At 41.9% G+C, this 23,962-nt stretch overlaps 1 protein-coding gene across 10 annotated transcripts in view; it reads right to left on the reverse strand.

Moving 5' to 3' along the window:
• The window catches only part of ADGRF1 (adhesion G protein-coupled receptor F1), a 97,232-nt gene that overhangs the window by 12,864 nt on the left and 60,406 nt on the right, over positions 1-23,962 (reverse strand). For 5 of the 10 annotated variants that reach the window (XR_015153277.1, XM_086372034.1, XM_086372032.1 and 2 more), the window contains 9 exons: positions 17,121-17,198; positions 16,516-16,606; positions 15,061-15,118; positions 12,078-12,227; positions 10,553-10,726; positions 6,316-6,416; positions 5,426-5,484; positions 2,269-2,420; positions 719-882 (listed from right to left, as the gene is read on the reverse strand). Coding sequence is in view for 7 of the 10 variants with exons in the window: in XM_086372034.1 (XP_086228160.1) it covers positions 719-882; positions 2,269-2,420; positions 5,426-5,484; positions 6,316-6,416; positions 10,553-10,726; positions 12,078-12,227; positions 15,061-15,118; positions 16,516-16,602 (945 nt within the window). In the remaining 3 variants the exon portion in view is untranslated. Of the gene's footprint in view, positions 1-718; positions 883-2,268; positions 2,421-5,425; positions 5,485-6,315; positions 6,417-10,552; positions 10,727-12,077; positions 12,228-15,060; positions 15,119-16,515; positions 16,645-17,120; positions 17,199-23,962 lie in introns of all 10 variants that reach the window. The other 5 variants (XR_015153276.1, XR_015153275.1, XM_086372029.1 and 2 more) reach the window with 1 other exon arrangement.

Below are 23,962 nucleotides of genomic sequence, written 5' to 3' on the forward strand. Positions count from 1 at the left end.
GAAGGTCTATTTGCAGGACCATATCTGTGAACTGGTCTTGGAGTCCCTTTTAACTGAGTTTTAACTCCTCACCATTTGCTTGCATTTTTCTATTTATCAAGTCTTAAGTACTTGAATCTTCCTAAGAGAGCATCATATGAAGGTCATAGCCCTAATCCAGTGACCACATTTCTAGTTCAACACTGTTGCTACCTGAGGGACCATTAGCCCCCTATTCTCTCCTTTTCCAGTCTATAGAAGGAAATTGGTAAGGTGCATGGCCCTAGAGAGCCATTGCAGTTCTCTCATTCTATATGGTTCACCTCTTGCTGACCCACTCCCTACCCCCATTTCTAACACATGTACATCTTCACTTGCACTAAGGTTATGGCTTCTGACTTAACACCTTCACTTAGATCTTTAATTCCCAGGCTTTCTGGATTTAGTTGCTGTTCTGCCATCTATAGTAGCCCTCCACCACATTGATTCACACCTCTACAGCACCCTCCCCTGAAAACCATCCAATCTGACATTTCTGACATTCTCAGCTGCCACTTAGGCTCACTACTCATGCTTACACTTCCTGGGTTTCCCAGGGTCTGACGTCACCGACATCTGACCAACGAGACAAACTGATACATATTACCTACCCCCAGGAGGGTTCACTGGAGACACCCACTGTGAAACTCAAAAGCAGGGCAAGTCTGCAAAGTGGAAATGCCTTTTTTTTTTGTTTTACCTTCTTCAGTTCTTCCAGCTCAGAGAGCACACACATCTCTTCAAGGATATGCCACCCAGAGGGTTGGCACCTGACTGTGATGTTTCCGATGTAGCCGAGGCTACAGGGAAGAGTGTACTCGTCATTCTCAGACCCAAATCCAAAGGCAATGCTGTTACACTGGGCTGGAAAACAATAGAAACAGAGAAATAGAGAAAAGAATAGAAACACAGTAGAAGAATGTCTTGACACTCTCTATAAACTATGTATTAATAGCAGTGCTTTAGAAGTCATATTTTCAGAGCCAAACCTAGGCAAAATTCAGGAGTAGAAGAAGTTTATTTTTGATGCCCATCTTTACCCCCATCAGTCCCTTTTCTTCTTTCCTGATGTTCTGCCCTCCCCAAGGCTGGCCCCCTTTCCCTCCAGGTATGTAGTCTAGGCCAACAATCTGACTTTTAGTGAGCTATCAAATAGTAAGTATTCACTGAAAACAAGCCAAGGTGTGATCGCTCCTAGAAAATATTTACCCTCTTTAAGGGCATGCTAGAATACCAGATAAGCTTCAAGATACTATGGGACAAAGTAGGCATGATAAGGTTAAAAGATAGGCAGTTGCCATTTGGGGGTGACATGTCCTACTCTGTTCCCCTCACATCATGACCAACCACTTAGCTCCCCTTGCACCAGGCCCTTCCTAATAGGTTCTTACCATGATCGTGACTGGGAGAAGAAAGAACCACAAGGGCTGTGATTTTTGTTTCTTTTCCCCACTGCTCTGTCGTAAGTGTCTAAGCTCTTTGTACACTTAGTAAATATTTGTTGGATAGATGTTGAAAGTGGCAAAAATCTTGGTAAGAGAGATTGAAACTGAATGTAAAGAATTTTTCAAACATTTGAAGAAACGAAGTGGGGTGTGTGTGCCTGTGTATTTCTGTGTGTGTTTGTGTATGTGAAAGACCTGAAAAAAAAAAAAAAAACATTCTTTCCTGGGTCCCTTGGATTATAATTTAGGAATGTCATCAGCCCCAGGGCTCTTTCAACATGGACACCAGTAAACTATTGCTGAGTCATTTCCAACAGAGCCTGCAGTGAATCAGTCTTGCATGACATTTACATTAAGAATAAGAGGTCAGATCACCCATGAGCAAGAGTCTGAAATAGTCTGAAATAGTCAGCTGAAATTGAGTTTCATCCTGGCGGGAGTTGGGCGGGGGAGGGAACAGCTGCTTGATAAAGTCAGTCTTAGAACAATTCTGTTTTGGGAACATCTCCAATACATAATCTACTAATTAGGCTCCCACAACCTACTTCCCTGGAGCTTCCCAGGTGGCTCAGTGATAAAGAATCCACCTGCTGATACAGGAGATGAAGGAGATACAGGTTCAATCCTTGCTCTGGGAAGATCTCCTGGAGGAGGAAATGGCAGCCCATTCCATTATTCTTGCCTGGAAAATCCCATGGACAGAGGGACCTGGCGGGCTACAGTCCACTGGGGCACAAAGAGTCCCACATGACTGAGGATCTGAGCCCATATACAGGTAACCTAATTCTACAGAATCCAGCTTTACCTTCTCCGAACACTCTGAAAGAATTTTCTTCAAGTGCATACAGCTGGCGCAGATATTTCTTAGCTTTCTCAACCATCTGCTCAATGCCCGACAGGAGCTCAGATGTGCCACTGGAACCAACAACTTCATACCCAACAACGATGCTTCCATCTCTACAGTGATGATGTGGAAAGAAAAATGAGATATATTTGTTCAGTCACTCAGAGCTTACTCTGTGGGGGTGACCTTAGGTCTGTAGGAATAGATCAAACAGATTTGATTTTTGCCTACATAGAGCTTACATGCTGATAGAGAAGGCAAGGAAAATAGAAACAAATAACCACTATATATAAATATATATAATTCTAAATTTTGTTAAGTGTTATGATAGACAAGCTCAGGGATAGAGTTACAGATATAGAAAACAAACATGGTTACCAGGGTTTAACATGAGGGCAGGGATAAATTGGAAGCGTGGAATTGACATGTACACACCACTATATATAAAATCTTTCCCAGATTTTAGGAAAAGATTGAAGGCTGGAGGAGAAGGGGCAACAGAGGATGAGACGGTTGGATGGCATCACCAACTTGATGGACATGAGTTTGAGCAAGTTTGGGGAGTTGGTGATGGACAGGGAAGCCTGGCGTGCTGCGGTCCATGGGGTTGCAAAAAGTCAGACGGGACTATGTGACTGAACTGAACTGATATATAAAATAAGTAACTAATAAGCACCTACTGTATAGCACAGGGAAGTCTACTCTATACACTGTAATCACCTATACGGGAAAATAATCTAAAAAAGGGTGGATAAATGTATATGTAGAACTAATTCACTTGGTTGTATACTTGAAACTAAGACAACATTGTAAATCAACTATATCCTATAAAAATTTCAAAATAAAGTTTCTTCATATAGATCTTTTTAAAAGCATATTGGAACTTCCCTGGTGGTCCAGGGATTAAGAGCCCACCCTGCAATGCAGGGGATGCAGTTTCCATCCCTGGTCAGAGAACTAAGATCCCACATGCTGTGGAGCAATGGAGCCCACGTGCCACAGCTTGAGAATCCGTGTGCTGCAGTGAAAGATCCCATGTGCTATAACTAAGACATGACACAGCCAGAAAAAGTCCCTAGAATAAGCACGGAGAGCTGTAAGATCTGGGTTCTAGATCTTAGGACCCTGGGTCCTAGGAGAACAGCATCTCTGGAACTGAGATGGGGAAGATGGCAGGAAAAGAATGTGAAAGGTTATGATGGGGGGAGATGGAGGACCCCCATTTTGGACATGTTACATTTGACATGTCTACTAGAAAATCAACTGGAGATGTTAATAGGCATTGGATATTTGAGTTTGGAATTTAAGGGAGAGGCTGAAGTCACGTAACATGTTTAGAACCCACCTGCATACAGACGGTATTTGACGTTATGAAAGCCAGTGAGATAATATATATTAATTTAATCCTGCGATTCAATGAGGGTTAGGCTTTAGGGTTATTCTCATTTTATAGATAAGGGAACAAAGTCTTAAAGAGAAGTTGGGTCAGGTCATTAATTATTAATTGATGGGGACTTCCCTGATGGTCCGATGGCTAAGACTCCAGCCTCCCAGTGTAGGGGGCCTGGCGTTTGGTCCCTGGTTGGGGAACTAGATCCCATATGCTGCAACAAAGAGTTTCCATGCCACAGCTAAAAAGATCCTGTGGGCCACACTAGACCTGGTGTAGCCAAATAAAGTAATATTTCTTAAAAGTTATTAGTTGATGGATAAGAACCTTTGGCTCTCTGAAGCTCAATTTTTTTTTCTTTTCTTTTTTTTAGATTTAAACAAAGATTATTCCAAAGGTCAAATTCTTAATCACTTCATTGAACTAACATTGAGCTACACTGAACTCACAATAAATAAACCCAAATACCTTTTTAGGTTGTAATGGTCACAATGTCGTTTCATTGATATGGCTCTTCTGTAGTGTTTGAAAAGTATTTTTCTGCCTATTATTTCATTTTATGTAATTGAGCTTAGTCAGATTCCATAGCTATTAATAGTTCTGTCTGACAGATAAATAGAGAAAGTGAGAGATTAAGATTTACTTTAGGTCATATATGTAAAGAGCAAGACCAAAATAGTTGCATTTTATAGACAAGTCCACTTTTACTGTGATTTTGTCTATGAATTATTGAGGACAATTTGTAAGATAAATAGATAATTTGATGGAACATAAATTAGAAATATAAATAGAAAACCAGGACCAAGGAAAAGAAAAATGTGAATATTGAATACAAAACTGTTGACTGATTTTCAATTTTGTCTATGAATTTAATAACGACATAGTCAGAAGCAGAAGTTACATGAATTATATAGACCTTGATATAAGAAAAAGGAAGCAGAGTTTTTCCTAGAACTAAATTTTAAAGAATATTATACATGTGATCCTTTTTGTAAGTACATGAGAAGACTTAAAGGATAATGTTCAAAACAGTATATTTGTAACAAATGTTATTGAAAATTTCCTATAACTACTCTTTAACTGTGAAAAAAAAATATAAGAAGCTAAATTCTCTGACCTCTAAGTCATTACTTCCTCTAACAGACTATAAATAGCTGGTAATCAATACACACATGGATAACTAACCAAATAGCTTTTGAATTAAAGTATCAACAAAAGGATAATTTACTAAATACCTCTCTATTTGCTGTAGACAATGACTACTGGGCTTTGAAGCATGGTACATAAATGATATCTACACAAAAAATTTAATATTTTACCCAAGGAGCCCCTTCTGGCTCGCAGTTATACAACATTACACCCTCTCTGCTCAGGAGCAAACCCATTCCTTCACAATCCACGAGCCTCATCTCCACTCCTTGCCCCTTCCTATTCATGCCTTCCTGCTTCTTTCCAAGCTCTACTCTGCCATCTGGGTTTCTGATTCTAGTTTCTGATCCATAGTTTTGAGAATGACATTTAATATTTATGCTTGCAAAAACATTTAAGTGAGAATATAGGCCTTCTTCTTCAGACTTTTGCAAGCATCACAGACTTTTATCCAGCTTTAGTAAGAATCCTACGTCAAAGACCAGTTCTGACCTATTTTCTGTCGTGGTCACTTGGAAACAGCATGAGACATCCTTCTTGGCTCTGGGGAGGCCCTTCTAAGACCACTGTGGTACTTACCGAAACTGGATGACTCGAACGGATTCAAAACCTTGGATTCCTTTGTATGCTTCCTTTAGCTTTACAAAGAGAGCAAAGGGCAATGTGTTGATCTTTGTCCCCATACAAGAAAGACATTTGAGCAAAAAAATGGATGCAGACAATAAATAAACCAACTGAAGCCCTGAGCAAAGGAAAGAGACTTGGCAGGAGGTAATTGTGTGTTACAGAAATACTATTAAAATGACAGCAGAGAATGGACACCCACACGCCTGTGCACACACATACAGTTTAATCTTGAGGTGGCTAATAAAGAACGTAGAAGCAATTGCTTAGATTAGAGGATGAATTTGGTGCCAGATAGTATAATAAATTCACCCCAAACCTATCTTTTCCTTCCCCTAAATAAGCCATTTATTTCTAAACTGAATCTACTTGTGAAGTATTTGTGCATGTCTTCAGTTACGACCACACGTGAACCACCAGCCTAGACAGAGGTAGTTTTATGTGACTTCAGTATGAAGTCCAGAATTCTGGAGAGTACTCGCTTTAGCCTCTAACAAGAGAGGCTTCTTTAAGGAAAAAAAAAATCCCAAATGTTAACAATTGCACTCAGATCATGAAAACTTTCTTTAGACAAATAAAAATCAGAAAATAATAAGGCTTGATTTAATAATACCCTAATGAATGAGCAAAACCAAGCACTAAAGGAATGAGAAGAGGTCAGCTGCTTAACACTCCTTGAAAGAATATGTTTAAAATATATTCCTTGTGGGCAGAGTGATTAACTGCTGGGTAAGAACTAATTGAAAAATGAATAAAGAATATGTGTTAAATAAACATGTTGAATTAGAAAACATCTGAAGTTATGTTTAACCAACAAGTTCTTATGTAATGAGGAAAATACTTACCTGCATTTCAATTCCAGTGGTATATTTGGCGTACACGGCAGAAGATGAGTCCAAAAGGTCTTCTGTAAATTTCTCATTAATTTTGAAAGTACCCCAAACCTCTATGGAAAATAAGAAATTTACAGAGATAAAAATTACTCACTGGATATAGCATAAAATTACAAAGGTCTAATTCAGCCTATCTATTTGACAGTGGTACTTCAATTTTTTTTATTTTTATTTTTTTGGTCAATTTCTTTTTATGATGAATGTTCCCCTAAAGTAAGTAACACAGGAAGAAAAATAATTCTCTTTTGTGGTTTTGGAACATAATGGGAAATTGCAGTAATCAAGACTACCTTTTGTTGTTGTTCAGTGGCTAAGTCATGGTTGACTCTCTGATATTCCAAGGACTGCAGCACTTCAGACTTCCTTGGCCTTCACTATCTCCTAGAACTTGCTCAGATTCGTGTTCAGTGAGTCAGTTGTGCTATCTATCCATCTCATCCTCTGCTGCTCCTTCTCCTTTTGCCTTCAATCTTTCTCAGCTTCAGGGACTTTTCCAATGAGACAGCTCTTTGCATCAGGTGGCCAAAGTATTACAGCTTCAGCTTCAGCATCAGTCCAATGAAAGTTCAAGGTTGATTCCTTAGGATTGATTAGTTTGAACTTCTTGCAGTCCAAAGGACTCTCAAGAGTTTCCTCCAGCAACACAATTTGAAAGCTTCAATTCTTTGGTGCTCAGCCTTCTTTACGGTCCAAATCACACATCGGTACATGACAACTAGAAAAAACTTAGCTTTGACTCTATGGGCCTTTGTCAGCAAAGAGATGTCTTTAGTTTTTAACACACTGTCTAAGTTTGTCATAGCTTTCCTTCCAAGGAGCAAGCATCTTTTAATATCATGGCTGCAGTCACCCATCCACAGTGATTTTGGAGCCCAAGAAAATAAAGTCTCTCATTGTTTCCACTTTTTCCCTTTCTATTTGCCATAAAGTGATGGGACCAGATGCCATGAACTTAGTTTTTTGAATGCTGAGTTTCAAGCTAGCTTTTCCACTCTCCTCTTTCACCTTTATCAAGAGACTGTTTAGTTCCTCTTCACTCTCTGCCATAAGAGGGCATCATCTACATATCTGAGGTTGTTGATATTTCTCCTGGCAATCTTGATTCCAGCTGGTAACTCATCCAGCCCTGCATTTCATGTGATAAACTCTGAATAAAAGTTAAATAAGCATGGTGACAATATACAGACTTGACATGCTCCTTTCCCAATTTTGAACCAGCCCATTGTTTCATGTCCTGTTCTAGCTGTTGATTCTTGACCTGCATACAGGTTTCTCAGGAGACAGGTAAGGTGGTCTAGTGTTCTCATCCCTTTAAGAATTTTCCACAGTGTACTGTGATCCACACAGTCAAAGGGGTTAGTGTAGTCAATGAAGTAGATGCTTTTCTGAATTCCCTTGCTTTTTCTATGATCTAACAGATGTTGGCAATTTGATCTCTGGTTCCTTTGCCTTTTTAAAATCCAGCTTGTACTTCCAGCTGGAAGTTCTCCATTCACATACTTCTGAAACTTAGATTGAAGGATTTTGAGCATTACTTTGCTTGCAAGTGAACTGAGCGCAATTGTATAGTAGAGTAGTTTGAACATTCTTTGGCATTGCCTTTCTTTGGGATTGGAATGAAAACTGACCTTTTCCAGTCCTCCAACCACTGCTAAACTTTCCAAATTTGCTGGCATGTAGAGTGTAGCACTTTAACAACATCATCTTTTAGGATTTGACATAGCTCAGCTGCAATTCTATCACCTCCACTAACTTTGTTCGTAGTGATGGTACTTAAGTCCCACTTGACTTCACACTCCAGGATGTCTGGCTCTAGGTGAGTGATTACACCATCATGGTTATCTGGGTCATTAAGACCTTTTTGGTATAGTTCTTCTCTGTATTCTTACCACCTCTGCTTCTGTTAGGTCCATAGTGTTTCTGTCCTTTATGGTATCCATCTTTGCATGAAATGTTCCCTTAGTATCTCTAATTTTCTTGAAGCAATCCCATCTTTCCCATTCTATTGTTTCTCTCTATTTCTTTGCATTGTTCACTTAAGAAGGCTTTCTTATCTCTCCTTGCTCTTCCTTGGAACTCTGCTTCAGATGGGTATATTTTTCCCTTCCTCCTTTACTGGAGTGGGGTGCTATTTCCTCCTCCAGTAGCATGGGTCATGACTTCATTGAGTTACATAAGCCCCTTTGCAATGGTAAAGCTGATGAAGGGGATGACCTTATAAGCAGGTAAGCAAGTAAGCACTCATATGTGGTTACAAACAACAGCCACTAGCAATGAAGTATATCTCAATTTAGGCACTGAGCTTAAACGTTGTCCCTATTAAAAAGAAAACTTTTTAAAAAATCACTATTTGCTAATTCCAACTTAACCCTTGCTTACCTATCACTGGTGCCTTTCTGCTCTGGGACAGGCTATTCCTTACCTCTGGATGGACAAATCCTGTGTCTTTCATTCAGGACTTGGTTAAATGCACCTCTTTTGCAAGGCCTTCCCTAGGTCCCATATGAAAAGAATCTTTCCCTCCTTTAAATTCCTACAGTACTTTATCCATACCTCCCTTCCAGCCTTTTCATCTACACATCTATCTGTGAACACACCTCATGTATATACATTCCTACTCTATTTGGGAAAGACTCTTGTGAATGTAATCCCTTTCTGATTCATGCTTGTATTCCTCCAAAGATGGATCAGAAATGGACCACTTTTCAAAGAGTAGGATTCCATCAAAATCTATTGAAAATATGACATTGTCTTTTTACATGTGTTAACAATCTGGCCTACCCAAGCAGCTTGCTAATGCATCAACAGCAAGAGAAATGCCTTATAGTGACCTCCCAGAATTTGCTCCAGATCTGGGTATAAAGATGGTGCTTAATAATTACATGTTATTTGGGGAGGAAAGGATTGGTCATTTGGGATTAATAGATGCAAAGTATGATATATAGGATAGATAATCAATAGGTCCTACTGTATAGCACGGGGAACTATATCCAATATCCTTTGATAAACCATAATGGAAAAGAATATTGAAAGAATACATGTATATATACATATACATATGTATATGGACTTCCCAGGTGGTGCTAGTGGTAAAGAACACTCCTGCCAATGCAGGAGACATAAGAAACATGGCTTCACTCTTTGGGTTGGGAAGATCCCCTGGAGGAGGGCATAGCAACCCACTCCAGTATTCTTGCCTGGAGAATCCCATGGACAGAGGAGACTGGCGGGCTACAGTCCATTGGGCTGCAAAGAGTCAAACACAACTGAAGCAACTTGGCATGCACAGATGCATACGTGTGTGTGTGTGTGTGTGTATGTGTGTGTGTGTGTATCTGAATCTCTTTGCTGTATAGCAGAAATTAAACACAACATTGTAGATCGACTGTATTTCAATACAGTTTTAAAAATAAAAAAGTAAATAAATAAGCATCACTTTAACCTGAATTGCTGTGGTCCTGAGAAAGGGACCACAGGATACCCAGGGAAGCTGGGCTATTTCAGGTCCTCCTTTACTCTCTGCTCCACTTTACCAAACTCTGGGGCTTCAAGACAACTGGACTAGTCACTGGGGACATTTCCTAAAGTTATTCAGTCTGTTGGGGGCCCATATCATCTGGGTCACCTTATCATACACTGAACATCAACCTAAGCTGGCAGTAGCTCCCTCAGCATCCACTGGTTTCCTAAGCTAGACTTTCAACTTCCGTTTAGTTTTGGCAATTCATCCAGTACATGTATTTGTTGGCAATTTAGAGCATTTCTTTCACTATAATTACTAGATAACCCTCCCTGTTTTACCCCTCTGAATTTTTATTTTCTGGAAATTGATGTTGGCCCAAGAAGTGGAAAGAAAACATTATTTACTCAGGCTGTTCCCAAGGAATCTCCCTAAATTTCAGAAGAATCATAGAATTGTTGAGGTGAACTAGATGTACCTCCAGGATAAACTGGCACCCAAACACCAACTTGCATATCTGAATTTTCTGCACTTCCAACTTTCTCAGTGTGTCCAGCCAAGCCTAACATGGCATGTCATCTCTGCCTTTCCATCTCCCTGTAAACACTAGCTCTCCTTTGGAAGGCAAAGAGAAACATCGGGGTGCAGAGCTAAGAGTCCTTTTTCTCTCTGTCACAGGTGGAGGCAGGAAACGCCCTGGCTCCCCTCTGGGTATCCGTAGATGCTTACTTGTTCTCTCACAGAAATAGACGCTCTGGGTGAGGTTGCTGGAATGACAGTCACAGGTCTGGGGTGATCCTGCCTTGAGAAGGGAGCAGTTCTGGGGATCGAGGCACTGGGGAGGAAACCAGGAGTAGCTGTCTTCACAGGCACAGTGCAGGGCCCTGTTCTGGTAGCCACAGTCTGCAGGAAAAACAGAGCTTGGTCTTACCGGGCCTTTTTCATAAACGGGCTATAGCTGAGTTCTCATCCTTGGCTTTGACACCGAATCTGAATCAAAAGCTAGAGGTATCTCTCTCCAAAAGCTAGAAGAATGAAACCAAAATGGAAACAAGCATGTTTAAAGTTAAGGAAACATCCTGCTCAATAGATACTGAGGTTGGATCAGAAATCCAGCAGACAACAATCAAATATCTTGGAAAGTGAAAGTGAAAGGGTTAGTCTCTCAGTCATGTCTGACTCTTCTCAACCCCATAGACTGTAGCCTGCAGGTTCCTCTGTCCATGGAATTCTCCAGGCAAGAATACTGGAGTGAGTAGCTGTTCCCTTCCCCAGGGGAATCTTCTCAACCCAGGGATCAAACCCAGGTCTCCCATATTTCAGACAGATTCTTTACCATTTGAGCTACTAGCATCCAAAAGAAGGATGTATGTTCATTGATACCCTTTGAATGGAGAAAGAAGCAGAAGAAGGTTTGTCAACCTGAGAGTTATTTGAAGGATTCTAGAAGGTATTTGTCCACTGTCTTATTGGAGGCTCTCATCAGCCTAGCATCACTCCCCCAAAGTCCCTGTTAGCCATATGGCAAAGACAGAGGGACCTTTCTGTTGAGAGTCATAAGGAAAAATTCTATTAACCAATCCTGAATGTTTCTATTTGACCTAAAACTCCCACCAAAAATCCTTCCTTTTTAACAGACCAAAAAAAAAAAACCCAAAAACAAAAACAAAACCCTGGGGCCAAGTCACCAGACACTGTTGTGAAATTACACACAACTGTGCCCAGGAAGTGGTTCTCTAACTTGATCATGCAACAGAATCTTCTGGGAGGGGTCTCATTTCAAAGTTTAGGAGGCAAAGTCTGGGATTTGCATTTTTTTTACATTCTCTGTTGCTGCTACCACCAGTCTGGGTATCACACCCTGAGAACTTTTGTTTTATAAAATTTCTTAATTTCTCCTAACCCCACTGTGGTGGTTGTTAGTGGGGCTTCCCAGATGGCTCAGTGGTAAAGAATCCTCCTGCCAAGCAGGAGATGCGAGTTCCATCCCTGGGTCGGAAAGATCCCCTGAAGAAGGAAATGGCAACACACTCCAGTATTCTTGCCTGGAGAATTCCATGGACAGAGGAGCCTGGCAGGTGACATCCATGGGTCACAAAGAGTTGGACACAACTTAGCAACTAAACAATAGCAACAACATTCTTTTCAGTCATAGCTATTGTAGGGGTGACGGATTCCACAGGATAGCCTAAGCTCTACCGACTCAGGCATCATATTCCCCATTTCTAGTCCCAGTCAACAGAGATGGACTCACACGTGGTGGCCTTTGCTCTGATTATCTTCACTGGCTCAGGTAAGAAAAATGAGGAAAGCGCACGGAACTTCAGAAATTCCTTCAGCTCTCTTTTCTCCTTGGAATTTCGATAGTGCACCTGAAGCAGCAGCTCATATTCCTGGATTGAGCCTAGGAAAAAGAGAGACAGTCAGAGGCATCCTTTCTCGGGCTGGGAGGGAGATACTGCAGAGCAAGTGAGGGCAGAAGAGAGGTCAGGTTCAGCGTGGGGCTCGTGGACGCTGCTTGGTATTCACTTCCGCTCATCCAGTCATGGACTGAAAATAAACCTCCAGAGTAAAGCATGCAGACCGCCCACACAGGCCCAAGACACATCTCTTCTCTGACTTCTGCCAGATTAGCTGCTCCGTGCTCTCCAATCCAGCTCAGCTCCGATGTCCTGATTGTCCCTACTTCTCAGGTCACATCTAGAGTCAAGCTTCAGGGTCAAGACTGAAGGGAAAAGAGGTGAGGAAGTCTTAGTCACTCTCCCCTCCTGCTCCCTCAGTTCAGGTCTTCTGAAAGCGTCTCTGATACTAAACCCCCAGTTCAGACTTCTCTGGCGGTCCAGTGGTTAAGACTTCGCTTTCCAATGCAGGAGGCGTGGTTTCAATCCCTGGTCAGGGAGCTGAGATCCCACATGCCTTCAGGCCAGAAAACCAAAAAAAAAGCAATAATATGTATACCTATGGCTGATTCATGTTGATGTTTCACAGAAACCAACACAATTCTGTAAAGTAGTCATCCTTCAATTAATAAAAATAAATTTGAAATTAAATAAAAGAAGTAATATTGCAAATTCAATAAAGACTTTAAAAATGATTCACACCAGAAAAATCTTTAAAAAATAAATAAATAAAACCCCCAGTCCCCTCTTTCCTCTCCAAAGAGCCTTTCCCTCTTATGCACAAATGTTCCACTAGTTAGCTGAGTTTGATACTGAGATGAAATGCCAAAGTAAAAAACAAAGCAAACCTTACTTGAACCTTAACGCACTCTCACCTCCACCTTATCGTTTCTGAGCAGCACTTCTCGTTTCCTTAAGGAGAGGCCATTAGGTGCTTTGCACTGGGAGAGAAGAGGAACCCCACCCAGAATTTACTTAGACACATTCACATGAAATTTGGTATCAAATTCCATGGGGTCTTAATATCCTCCCAAGGTCCTCTGTGGACCCCAGACTGAGAATGTCAAGGACTTCAGAGACAAAGAGGCAAAAGATGAGTATCTTTTTCCCCCGAGTTTCATTTCATTGCCATTGACAAAGAAACCTCTAAGAATCCTGTAGATTTCTCAGGACACCACCCTGCTTTCTCCGGGCACAGATGAGATGGAGAGGGCTCCTATGAAACTGCCCTGGGGAGTTGGAAGATTTATAGGGAAGAAAAGCAGCTGAATCAATCCCTAGGCAAGGAGGGCATGACAACCCATTCCAGTGTTCTTGCCTGGAGAATCCCATGGACAGAGGTGCCTGGTGGGCTATGGTCCACAGGATGGCAAAGAGTGGGACATGACTGAAGTGACTGAACACACACAGAGGAAAATCCCTAGGCTTCTTGGAAGGAAATCCAGAGGTTGCAGCCTGTCCTGGGACATTAACAGGAGACTCCTGTCTGTCACGGTTGCCACCTACTCACCTCTCCCCTGCCTCCTTCAGGCCAGAAACTCTATCCCAGCCTTGGGAATTACCCCCAGTGATGAGGGCTAAGGAGATATCCACTCCCATGGCTCAGACAGGTAAGAGGTGGGAAACTGCGGAAAGGCTGACCCTGGCCACACTGTCAGGGGTTAATGCTTCTTGTTCTGGAACCACACGGACTGGGGTTCAATCAAGCCTCCACCCGCCCCCGCCCCTCCCTGGGCTGTGTCAGTTTCACACTCTCTAAAATAAAGATGGTGATTGAACCTAACTGATAGGATCCGTGTGGGAATTTAATTCATCTAACACACCTAAAATAGTGCCTGGCATTTGCAGCAGTTCAATGTGTATGTGTGCATTTACCATTTTACAGCATTCCAAGTTGAAATTCTGATTTCATTTTCCCAAAGAATTATGGCCTTGCTACAATGTGGGAAGGTCTATGGCCCTGTGAATATATTGTCGGGTGGCAAATTTACTGTCATCGTTCAGTCGCTAAATAGTGTCTGACTTTTGCGACCCCATGGACTGTAGCCCGCCAGGCTCCTCTGTCCATGGGATTCTCCAGGCAAGAATACTGGAGTGGGTTGCCATTTCCTTCTCTAAGGGATCTTCCCAACCCAGGAATCAAACCCGGGTCTCCTGCACTGCAGGCAGATTCTTTACTGACTGAGCTACGAGGGAGGCCCAGATGGATTGGGGTGAAAGATTTACTGCACCATAATAAAGCTTTAGTGGTCTGACCCAGGAATCTAACAACCATCTGTGTGTATTGCTTCCATGGGGAAATATACACAATGCTTGAGACACCACACTTACAAATCAAATTTCAGACCACGACTCATTTCTAGATTGAAGTCTGTGCCTTTAATTACATTATTGGGATCAAGATGAGGAAGGAAAGGAGGAATATGGGCAGTTACTGGCTGGGCACGGGGTAGGATACTATGCCTCTATTATATTATTTCATCCTCACAAGGAATTACTATTATTATCATTCTACAGATTTGAGGTATATAACGACATGCCCAAGATCATACAATCCATCAGAAGCACTCCTAGGACTTAAACCCTGCTCTCCTGTGACTCAGAGGGTAAAGAATCTGACTGTAGTGCAGGAAGCCTGGGTTTGATCCCTGGGTCAGGAAGAACCCCTGGAGAAGGGAATGGCTACCCACTTCAATATTCTTGCCTGCAGAATTCCATAGACGGAGGAGCCTGGTAGGCTACAGTCCTTGGGTCTAAAAGAGTCAGACATGATTGGGTGACTAATACCTTTACTATCACTCCTGGTTCCAGTGTATGCTTCCAGTCTAAGAGTCTTACCTAGAGGCTTTTCCTTATTCACAATGAGTTCTTGTTTTGTTTTGATGCCTTCATCCCTCTGTTAAAAAGAAAAAAAAAAAAAGAATTACAGCAAGGGTTTGTCATGTTGTATTTCATAAAGCTGTTTCATACAACATGCTGTATTTCATGTTGTTGGATTTCCCAGATAAATTAAAATTATGTATCTAAAACCTAGCGAGATGGTGAGTGGGTACAAGACAAGACATGGCTGAGACACCTTTTGAGCACAGATCTGAAGGAGGTGGGAAAGTGAGGATCTCCAAGAAAGAACTTTCCAAGAGGAGGGAACAGCACGTGCAAAGGCCACGGGATAAGAACATGCCTGGCACGTGAAGGCCAGAGTAGCTATGTGCTGTGGGGGAGGGGGCAGAAGTGAGGTCAGAGAGTATCTCTGGGGAGGCAGGTCCTGTGGATCTTTCTGGGCTGTGGCAAGGGCTGTACAGGACAGGGAACTATACTCGATGTCTTATAATCACCTATAATGGAAAAGAGTCTGAAAAAGAACACATATGTGTATATATTGGGCTTTCCTGGTGCCTCAGTGGTAAAGAATCTGCCTGCAATGCAAGAGCCATGGGTTCGATCCCTGGATTGGGAAGAACTCCTGCAGAAGGAAATGTCAACCCACTCCAGTATTCTTGCCTGGGAAATCCCATGGACAGAGGAGCCTGGTGGGCTACAGTCTATCGGGTCACAATATTCTTGCCTGGGAAATCCCATGGACAGAGGAACCTGGCGGGCTAGTCCATCAAGTCACAAAAGAGTTGGAGATGACTTAGCAACTAAACAACTCAATCACTTTGCTGTATACCTGAATCTAACACAATTGTAAATTAACTATGTTAGCTAAACTAAAATATGTAAATTATTACTTCAATTTAAAAAAATGGGAACTTCCCTGGTAGTCCAGCAGTTACAAAGCCATCTTCTAATGTGGGGAACACAGGTTCCATCCCTGCTTGAAGATTTAAGATCCCGCCTGCAGCCTGGCAGCTAAGCCTGTGAGCTGCAATTAAAACCTGACATGGCCAAATAAGTAAATTTTAAAAATAGATGACTTCTTATTTTTAAAATGACTATTGGAAAAAAAAGAAAGTGAGAATAGGAAAGAGTCCAAGGATTGCTAATGTTAATTAATGTGGATTTATATGCTTTTTCTCCATCAAAGAGGCCATAGGAGAGGATGTGCTGAGTTAGATGTGATCTCCAGGATGGCTTAGTCCAAGATGCTGGTTTTGCTGTCAAGTCATCTAAGCTCCAGGAGATAAAATGACTCGTCTAAGGCCACACAACTAAGGCAGGTAATGTTGAGACAAGAACCCAGCACTTCTGATTCCAAGTCTATGAAATTATGTCATTTCAGTTGCCTAGAGAGTGATGGGAACTCAAAGTGGCAAAAAGACAGAAAGGAAAACAGGACATACACCAGCTAACCTCTAGGAAGCCATCTCGGCCCTCGGTGATCGTGAGGAAGGAGAAGAGCCAGAGAGGAAGAAATCTCATCTTCTGCTGGTCCCTCATGGTCCTGGACAGGACACAAACAGCTGGAGTCACAGTCTGTGACTAGACGTGTGTGCCATGCAAGGATGAGACATGAAGACAAGTCATTCAAACCAAAATTTTAAAGTGCATTGGTGGGGGTGGGGGTGGGGAGCAAATCTTGACTTGCTTCACTTTGCAACTGAGCGCATTTAACATCCAGCCTTTTATATTTCACTGAGGTTTTCTTTTCATCTCAGTAAAGACAAACACTCAAATAACCAAGGACCCTAGAAACACTAATATTAAGATAGAATCAGAGTGTTTTAGCATTAAAACAGTCATGCACCAATCAGATTTCCTTCTTCATAGTTCATGCGGTTAGCAACAAATTGTCCTCCAGTTCATGGTTATCTCAGAATAATTTAGACACAACTCAGCCCACAGTCATGGCGATAAAATGCCCTTTACAGCTCCATGGGAAAAGATGAAGAGCTGATTCCCCAGCATTGGAATCAGTGCCTGGAGTCAGCAGCACAGAAGATCAGTCCAGCACTTACCTTCCTCTCTGGGTGCCCTTTGAACTTCATGCACGCTTTGTCATCCCAACAGCACTGCCCTGTACTTTGCTCTGTGATCTACATGAAAATAGAACAGTTGGGGAGGGATGGAAGAGGAGGTTGGAGTTAGCAGATGTAAGCTTTTATATAGATAGTGGATAAACAACAAAGTCCTACTGTATAGCACAGGGCTGTGCTGTGTGTGCTTGGTCACTTAGTCCTGTCCAACTCTGCGACCTCATGGACTGTAGCTGCCAGGCTCCTCTGTCCACGGGGATTCTCCAGGCAAGAATACTGGAGTGGGTTGCCATGCTCTCCTCCAGGGGAATCTTCCCAACCAAGGGATCAAGCCCAGGTCCCCTGCATTGCAGGCAGATTCTTTAACCATCTGAGCCACCAGGGAAGTCCAAGAGTACTGGAGTGAATAGCCTATCCCTTCTCCAGGGGATCTTTCCCACCCATGAATTAAACCGGGGTCTCCTGCGTTGCATAGCACAGAGAGCTATATTCATTGTCCTGTGACAAAGCATAATGGAAAAGAAGAGAGAATGTATATATAAGTATAATCCCTAAATCACTTTCTTATTCAGCAGAAATTAATACAACATTATAAATCAGCTATACTTCAGTTAAAAAAAAATACAATTAAGGGACTTCCTTGGCTTCCCAGTGACCAAGACTTCACACTCCCAACAGAAGGGGCCCAGGGCTTGATCCCTGGTCAAGGAACTAAGATCCCACATGCCACTACTAAAGATCCTGCGTGCCACATTGAAAATCAAAGATTTGAATTCTGCAACTAAGACCCAATGCAGCCAAATAAATAAATAAATAAATGTTTCTTAAAATATTGATTAAAAAAAGAAAAAAAGACATTGAAGACAGTGCAACTACTGCCACCGATATGGCCTATATGTTAGTAGAGAGTCTTTCTAGGGCTTTCTAGGGCAGCATGAAAAATAAGCCATGGGACACACACCCCTTTTGTATTTACCTGCTCCCCTTAGTGAATGGTGCTCACATGCCCCCATCCCCTGCCTGCCAAGATTCCCTCTAAATAGACTGCTTTAACTTTCTTTGGGCAGCAATCCGGACTCCGGATCATTCTTCTCCATCTTGCTTCCCAAAACCTACCTGCTCTGAGTCCTGGTCCCTCTGACTCATGCTTTTTGCTTTCTGAAAGTGATAGGTTTTTGTCTCTGGGGTGGTTGTTTTTTCAGATATACACTATGCATATACACCATCATGCGTAAAATAGATAGCTAGTAGGAAGCTGTTGTCTAGCACAGGGAGCTCAACCTGGTGCTCTGTGATGACCCGGAGGGGTAGGATGGAGGGGATGAGAGGGAGGCTCAAGAGGAAGGGAATATATGTGTGTGTGTATGTGTGTGTATATATATATAACTGATTCATGTTGTTGTATATTACAAACTAATACAACAATGTAAAGCAATTATTCCAATAATAAATTTTTAATTCAATTTGTAAAAAATAAATAAAATTAAATTTTAATTTAAAATGAAATTAAAAAAATTTTTTTAAATGACTCCATAAAAATAGACATATTTTATAACATGAGTATATGTACATGGGGCTCCCCAGGTGGCGCTAGTGGTAAAGAACCCGCCTGCCAATGCAGGAGACGTAAGAGACGTGGGTTCGATCCCTGGGTCAGGCATATCCCCTGGAGGATGGCATGGCAACCCATGCCAGTATTCTTGCCTGGAGAATCCCATGGACTGAGGAGCCTGGCAGGCTATGATCCGTAGGCTTGCACAGAGTCGGACACGACTGAAGCAACTTAGTCGCAGCAGCAGCAGCATGCACGCATATTTATATTGGGGCTTCACCAGTGGCTTAGATGGTAAAGAATCTACTTGCAATTCAGGAGACCCAGGTTTGATCCCTAGGTCGGGAAGATCCCCTGGAGAAAGGAATGTCTACGCACTCCAGTATTCTTGCCTGGGGAATTCCATGGACAGAGGAGCCAAGTGGCCTACTGTCTATGAGGATTGCAAGAAGTTGGACATACTGAGCAACTAAAAAAAAGAAAGAAAGAAAAATATGGATGTAAACATAGATACACACATACATAATAAAACGTTTCTATCTATATCTGTATTATGTGTATATACACACTCATACATAATGAAATTTCATATAGATGTAAAATAGCTGAACAGTTTTGTGAAACAGAACTCCTTTTCCTATGTCCTTTGGATATTTTCTATTTGTTTTTACTTATACATATGTTGTTATTGCTTATTTGTTGGTGAACTGCCACATCGTGCTAAACTGAAACCCTGATCCTAAGTTCCAATTTACCACATCCTGCTAAGCCAATTTTCCAGTACCTTCCTGAAGTGAAGTCACATTGCAGAGGGAGCTGGTGCTCTTTCTAGCTCCTTTCCCACTTTTTCTCCACTTCCAGGGATGATTTTTAACATGATCTCCTCTTGTTCTCTTGTGCCAGGGCCTGCTTCCATGTGGGAGGCTTGGCACTCACATGGCTCTTTCTCTCCATTTCTCTCTCTCTCTCTTTCTGAAAAATCTCTTTCTCGCATATGGCACCCAGGCCTGAGGCTGCAAACCCAACGTGAGGAGGCCTGGGTTATTAGTTCCAAGTGTTGTGAGGAAACTCTCTTATCCTTTTGGCCTGTTTATTCTCTCTTCTTCCCCAACTGGAGGGTGGAACATGGGCTTTCTGTCTCCTTGGACTTGTTAGAAATGGTAAACTGAAACTTTAATCAGGATTTCAGACCAGGGATTCCCAGTCACTGGTCCAGAGGCCAATCATGAATAGCCAGACTATGAAAAGGAGAGGGAGGCATTGAGAAGGAGAAAAAGAAACACTTCAGGGCCAATTTGAAAATACAGGCACCCCCATTCCACCATAAATCTACTAAATCTTACACAGACCAGGGTCTGCCATGTGTGTTATTAAAGCTTCCCAAGTGAGGCTGACCCCTAGACAGCTCTGAGAGCTGTTTTTCTAAACTACTTCTAGGAGAAGAAAAAAAGGTTCTATTCCAAGGCTATTTGGAAAGACTGAAGCTGAAGCTGATGCAAAGACCAGACTCATTGGAAAAGATCTTGATGCTGGGAAAGATTGAGGGCAGGAGGAGAAGAGGGTGTCAGAGGATGAGATGGTTGGATGGCATTACCGACTCAATGGACAAGAGTTTGAGCAAACTCTGGGAGATATTGAAGGATGGGGAAGCCTGGCCTGCTGCAGTTCATGGGGTCTCAAAGAGTCAGATACAACTGAGCGACTGAACAACCACAATTGAGGCTAATACTGTTATCTGAATTCTCCTTTTGAAGTGTGAGACCAAAGTTTCAACTTACCAAAATGGTTTCTTTGCTTCCTTGGTACACTCAGCTTCCTCTGGGGTAGGGTTGGAAGACTTACAGATAAATAGGGAATAATTTTTTAGTATTAGGTATGGGCCACACAATATTTAGGACACTATTCATTGTCCAGGATGACTGTTGTTTTTTCGAAATTCAAATTTAACTAAGGGACTTCCCTGGTGGTCCAGTGGTTAAGACGCCACACTCCCAATGCAAGGGCCCAGGTGTGATCCCTAGTCAGGGAACTAGATCCCACATCCCGCAACTCAAGATTTTGTGTGCTGCAACTAAGACTTGCAACAGCCAAAAATAAATAAAAATTTTTAAAAATTTAACTGGGCATCCTATATTCGACAAGTAATCGTAGATATGGATATCTCAAGGTGCATGGGTCAAAACAGGCTCTGTGGTTAGCCTGCCTAGGATTCAGATCCCGGCTTTGACATTTATTAACTGGATGCCCTTTGACACTTTCTTAGTCTTTCTATGCCTCAGTTTGCTCATCTATAAAATGGGGAAAGTTGAATAAAATTCAGAGATTCTTTAGAGATTTGAATGAGTAATTGCATATAGAAAACCTAGAGCAATGCCCAGCAGATGGTGAGCCTCAATGATTGATAGGTGCTAATATTAGCACAACTAGCATTTCAATCTCACCACCAGTTTCCATAGTAACTTGTTGGATTATTTCAGAATTTGACTTCAATCTGAGTCAAATTAACTAATCAAATAAAAGGTACTCCTGGTACTCCTGATGCCCAGCACGGTATCAATGGAGGGATTTAAGCTTCAAGGAAGTAAAAATACTTGTTTACAATAACTGAGTTAACTAATTCTAAAGATGTTTAATTGTGTGTGTGTGTGTGTTGAGGAGTTGTTGTTTAGTCGCTAAGTCGTGTGTGACTCTTTTGCGATCCCATGGACTATAGCCCACCAAGCTCCTCTGTCTGTGGGATTTTCCCAGGCAAGAGTACTGGAGTGGGTTGCCATTTCCTTCTCCATGTGTTGAGGAGGCGTAATCTTAAATCCTACTTAAATTTGCCCTCACTAGAGGCAAGCCCTATGGTATTTTCAGCACTTCCTTCTCAGTTGGAAGTGTCTTGATTATTTAAAAAAAAAGACAAGTTCTCAGAATCCACGTGTCCTTGCCACAGATGAGGAGCTGTTGTTGTCATCAGCGTGTGTGTTTGTTTACATCACACCTCGCTGGGGGTCAGTGATACCTGACCTACAGCTGTGTCGGCCCTGGCATCCATGCGAAGGCTTGGCCATAGTGGGACCCCCTTCACTTCCTTGAATTCATTCAACTGAATTCATTCCTGATAATCCTTGTCCTTCAGTTTTTGGAGAACAATCATTAGCATTTGCTATTATGCTTCTGGAGACAGCTGCCCATTGTCTTCTCAGTCTTCCAGTTATATATTTATGGATCAGATTTCATTTATTTATGTCAACAGCTGTCTCCTTATGAACAGTGGTGCTGAACTGGGACTGCTCTCACCTACAGTTTCCAGAATTTTTAGTAATAATCTATTCTTAGGCAGAACTGAACTCGGGCGGCTTTCCTGGCATCAGTGTTTATGGGATTGTGTTTCTCCCTCTCTAAATAAAAGAATTCCCAGTAGAATCGTCATCCTCCTCTCTGCCTTGAACTCATGTGCATGCACACATATGCGCCTGTGCACGCGCGTGCACACACACACACACGGGAAGAGCAGATCTCTAACTGGGATATGAAAAAAATTATGATTCAAATAGAACTGGTTAACAGGTGAGAACTTGCCAAACCTTGTTTTCATTTTATTCTTTTTTTATGAGTTTTCGGTCATGTTTTCATTGGGATCTGCCTTTGTATAGGAATCCCTGAGCCATTTGCCTTTGAGAATGTCTTCGTGTTTTTCAATAGGCAGATACAGTAGAGAAGCCAGGTGGAAATATAGGCGGGAAACAAAAAAGATAATCAATGCGTCACACTTGGAAAAATATTTGGTGGTTTGGTCATTTTTTTTGAGCTAGACTAACTTCTTCTGGAAGGACTATAAAGATATTTAAAATTTCAGTGAGTGTCTGTGTTGTCTCCCCAGTACAATTTAAACACATATTTTATATATTAGCATGTTTTTAGTATGTTAATATTTAATGAACTTGGTCGGAAAAAACCTAGATGAATTAGACCCTAACCTCAACTTTGTCCTTTTTCTGCTAGAATTTGTGCAAGCTAAAAAGAACTCTTGCTGGACTCAGTTTCCTCTTCCCTAAAGTAAGCAAGAAAATAAGATGCACTCAGAACTGTTCTCATTCAGATTTCATTATTATATGCGCATTTCACAGTTTCTATGTATATACCATTTATGTAGTTATTCTTTACATTAGTGCCTATCAGTAACTGAATCTGAGCTTGGAGAGATTAATTTTTTTTTTTACTGGACTCTAGGTAGGCTGCAGTCCATGGGGTCGCTAAGAGTCGGGCACGACTGAGCGACTTCACTTTCATGCATTGGAGAAGGAAATGGCAACCCACTCCAGTAATCTTGCCTGGAGAATCCCAGGGACAGAGGAGCCTAGTGGGCTGCTGTCTATGGGGTCACACAGAGTCGGACACGACTGAAGTGACTTTAGCAGCAGCAGTAGCAGCAGTCCTATTTTCTCTAGTTATTATCATTCCTGAACATCTTTTAAGGTCAGCTGAGAATCTACTTATAATTAAGTTCTTAGGATGAGAATAGCAGTGGGGTGTTTTAAGAACTCCCAAGGCTGGAAGAGATAAAAGAACCTACTTAGCTAAGCTGGCCTTTCCCTTGGGACACTTCACCAATCTGCAAAGCTTTAATTTGTCCAGTCGCTCCCCCCAATTTCCTAGGCAGGGAGTTTGCTCATCGTAGCTCCACCCCCTTGGGGAAACTCCAAGAACCATGATCAGATCTACTTTTGAAAATAGCTGCTGCATCGCTTGAGTTTCTCTCCTCCAACGTCCCTATTTAAATTTCCGATGGCTCACTGAATGGATCTCCTTTCAGAGTCCAGCTTAAGACCCTATTTCTTCCCTGATCCTTGTTCCTTCAAAAATTAAGAAACATTTTTTTTACAAGTCCCTGTGTAGTTCTCTGGAACTTCGACCAGAGAGCATTTCTCCTGTTGCTGATGCTGTCATCATAGCTCAGCTGTCTGCTCCCTCCTTACATGGATTCTGGTGTTTTGTTTTTCTTAATTCATTTGTCTCCACTTTACATCTTAAAAGAGTTGCGAGAGTGCTCAGTCTTGTCAGACTCTATGTGACCCCATGGACTGTAGCCCACCAGGCTCCTCTGTCCATGGAATTTTCCAGGCAAGACTACTGCAGTGGGTTGCCATTTCCTCCTCCAGGGCATGTTCCAAACACTGGGATCGAACCCGAGTCTCCTACATTGCCTGCATTGGCAAAGAGATAGAGAATGACTTGTTGTTCTCATCACCCAATACTTCTAGTTTATTTCTCATAGACAAGTCTA

This window comes from Bos grunniens, chromosome 23 (assembly GCF_055505025.1).
Source record: "Bos grunniens cultivar Pamir isolate PY7600 chromosome 23, Bosgru_T2T1.0, whole genome shotgun sequence".
NCBI lineage: Eukaryota > Metazoa > Chordata > Mammalia > Artiodactyla > Bovidae > Bos > Bos grunniens.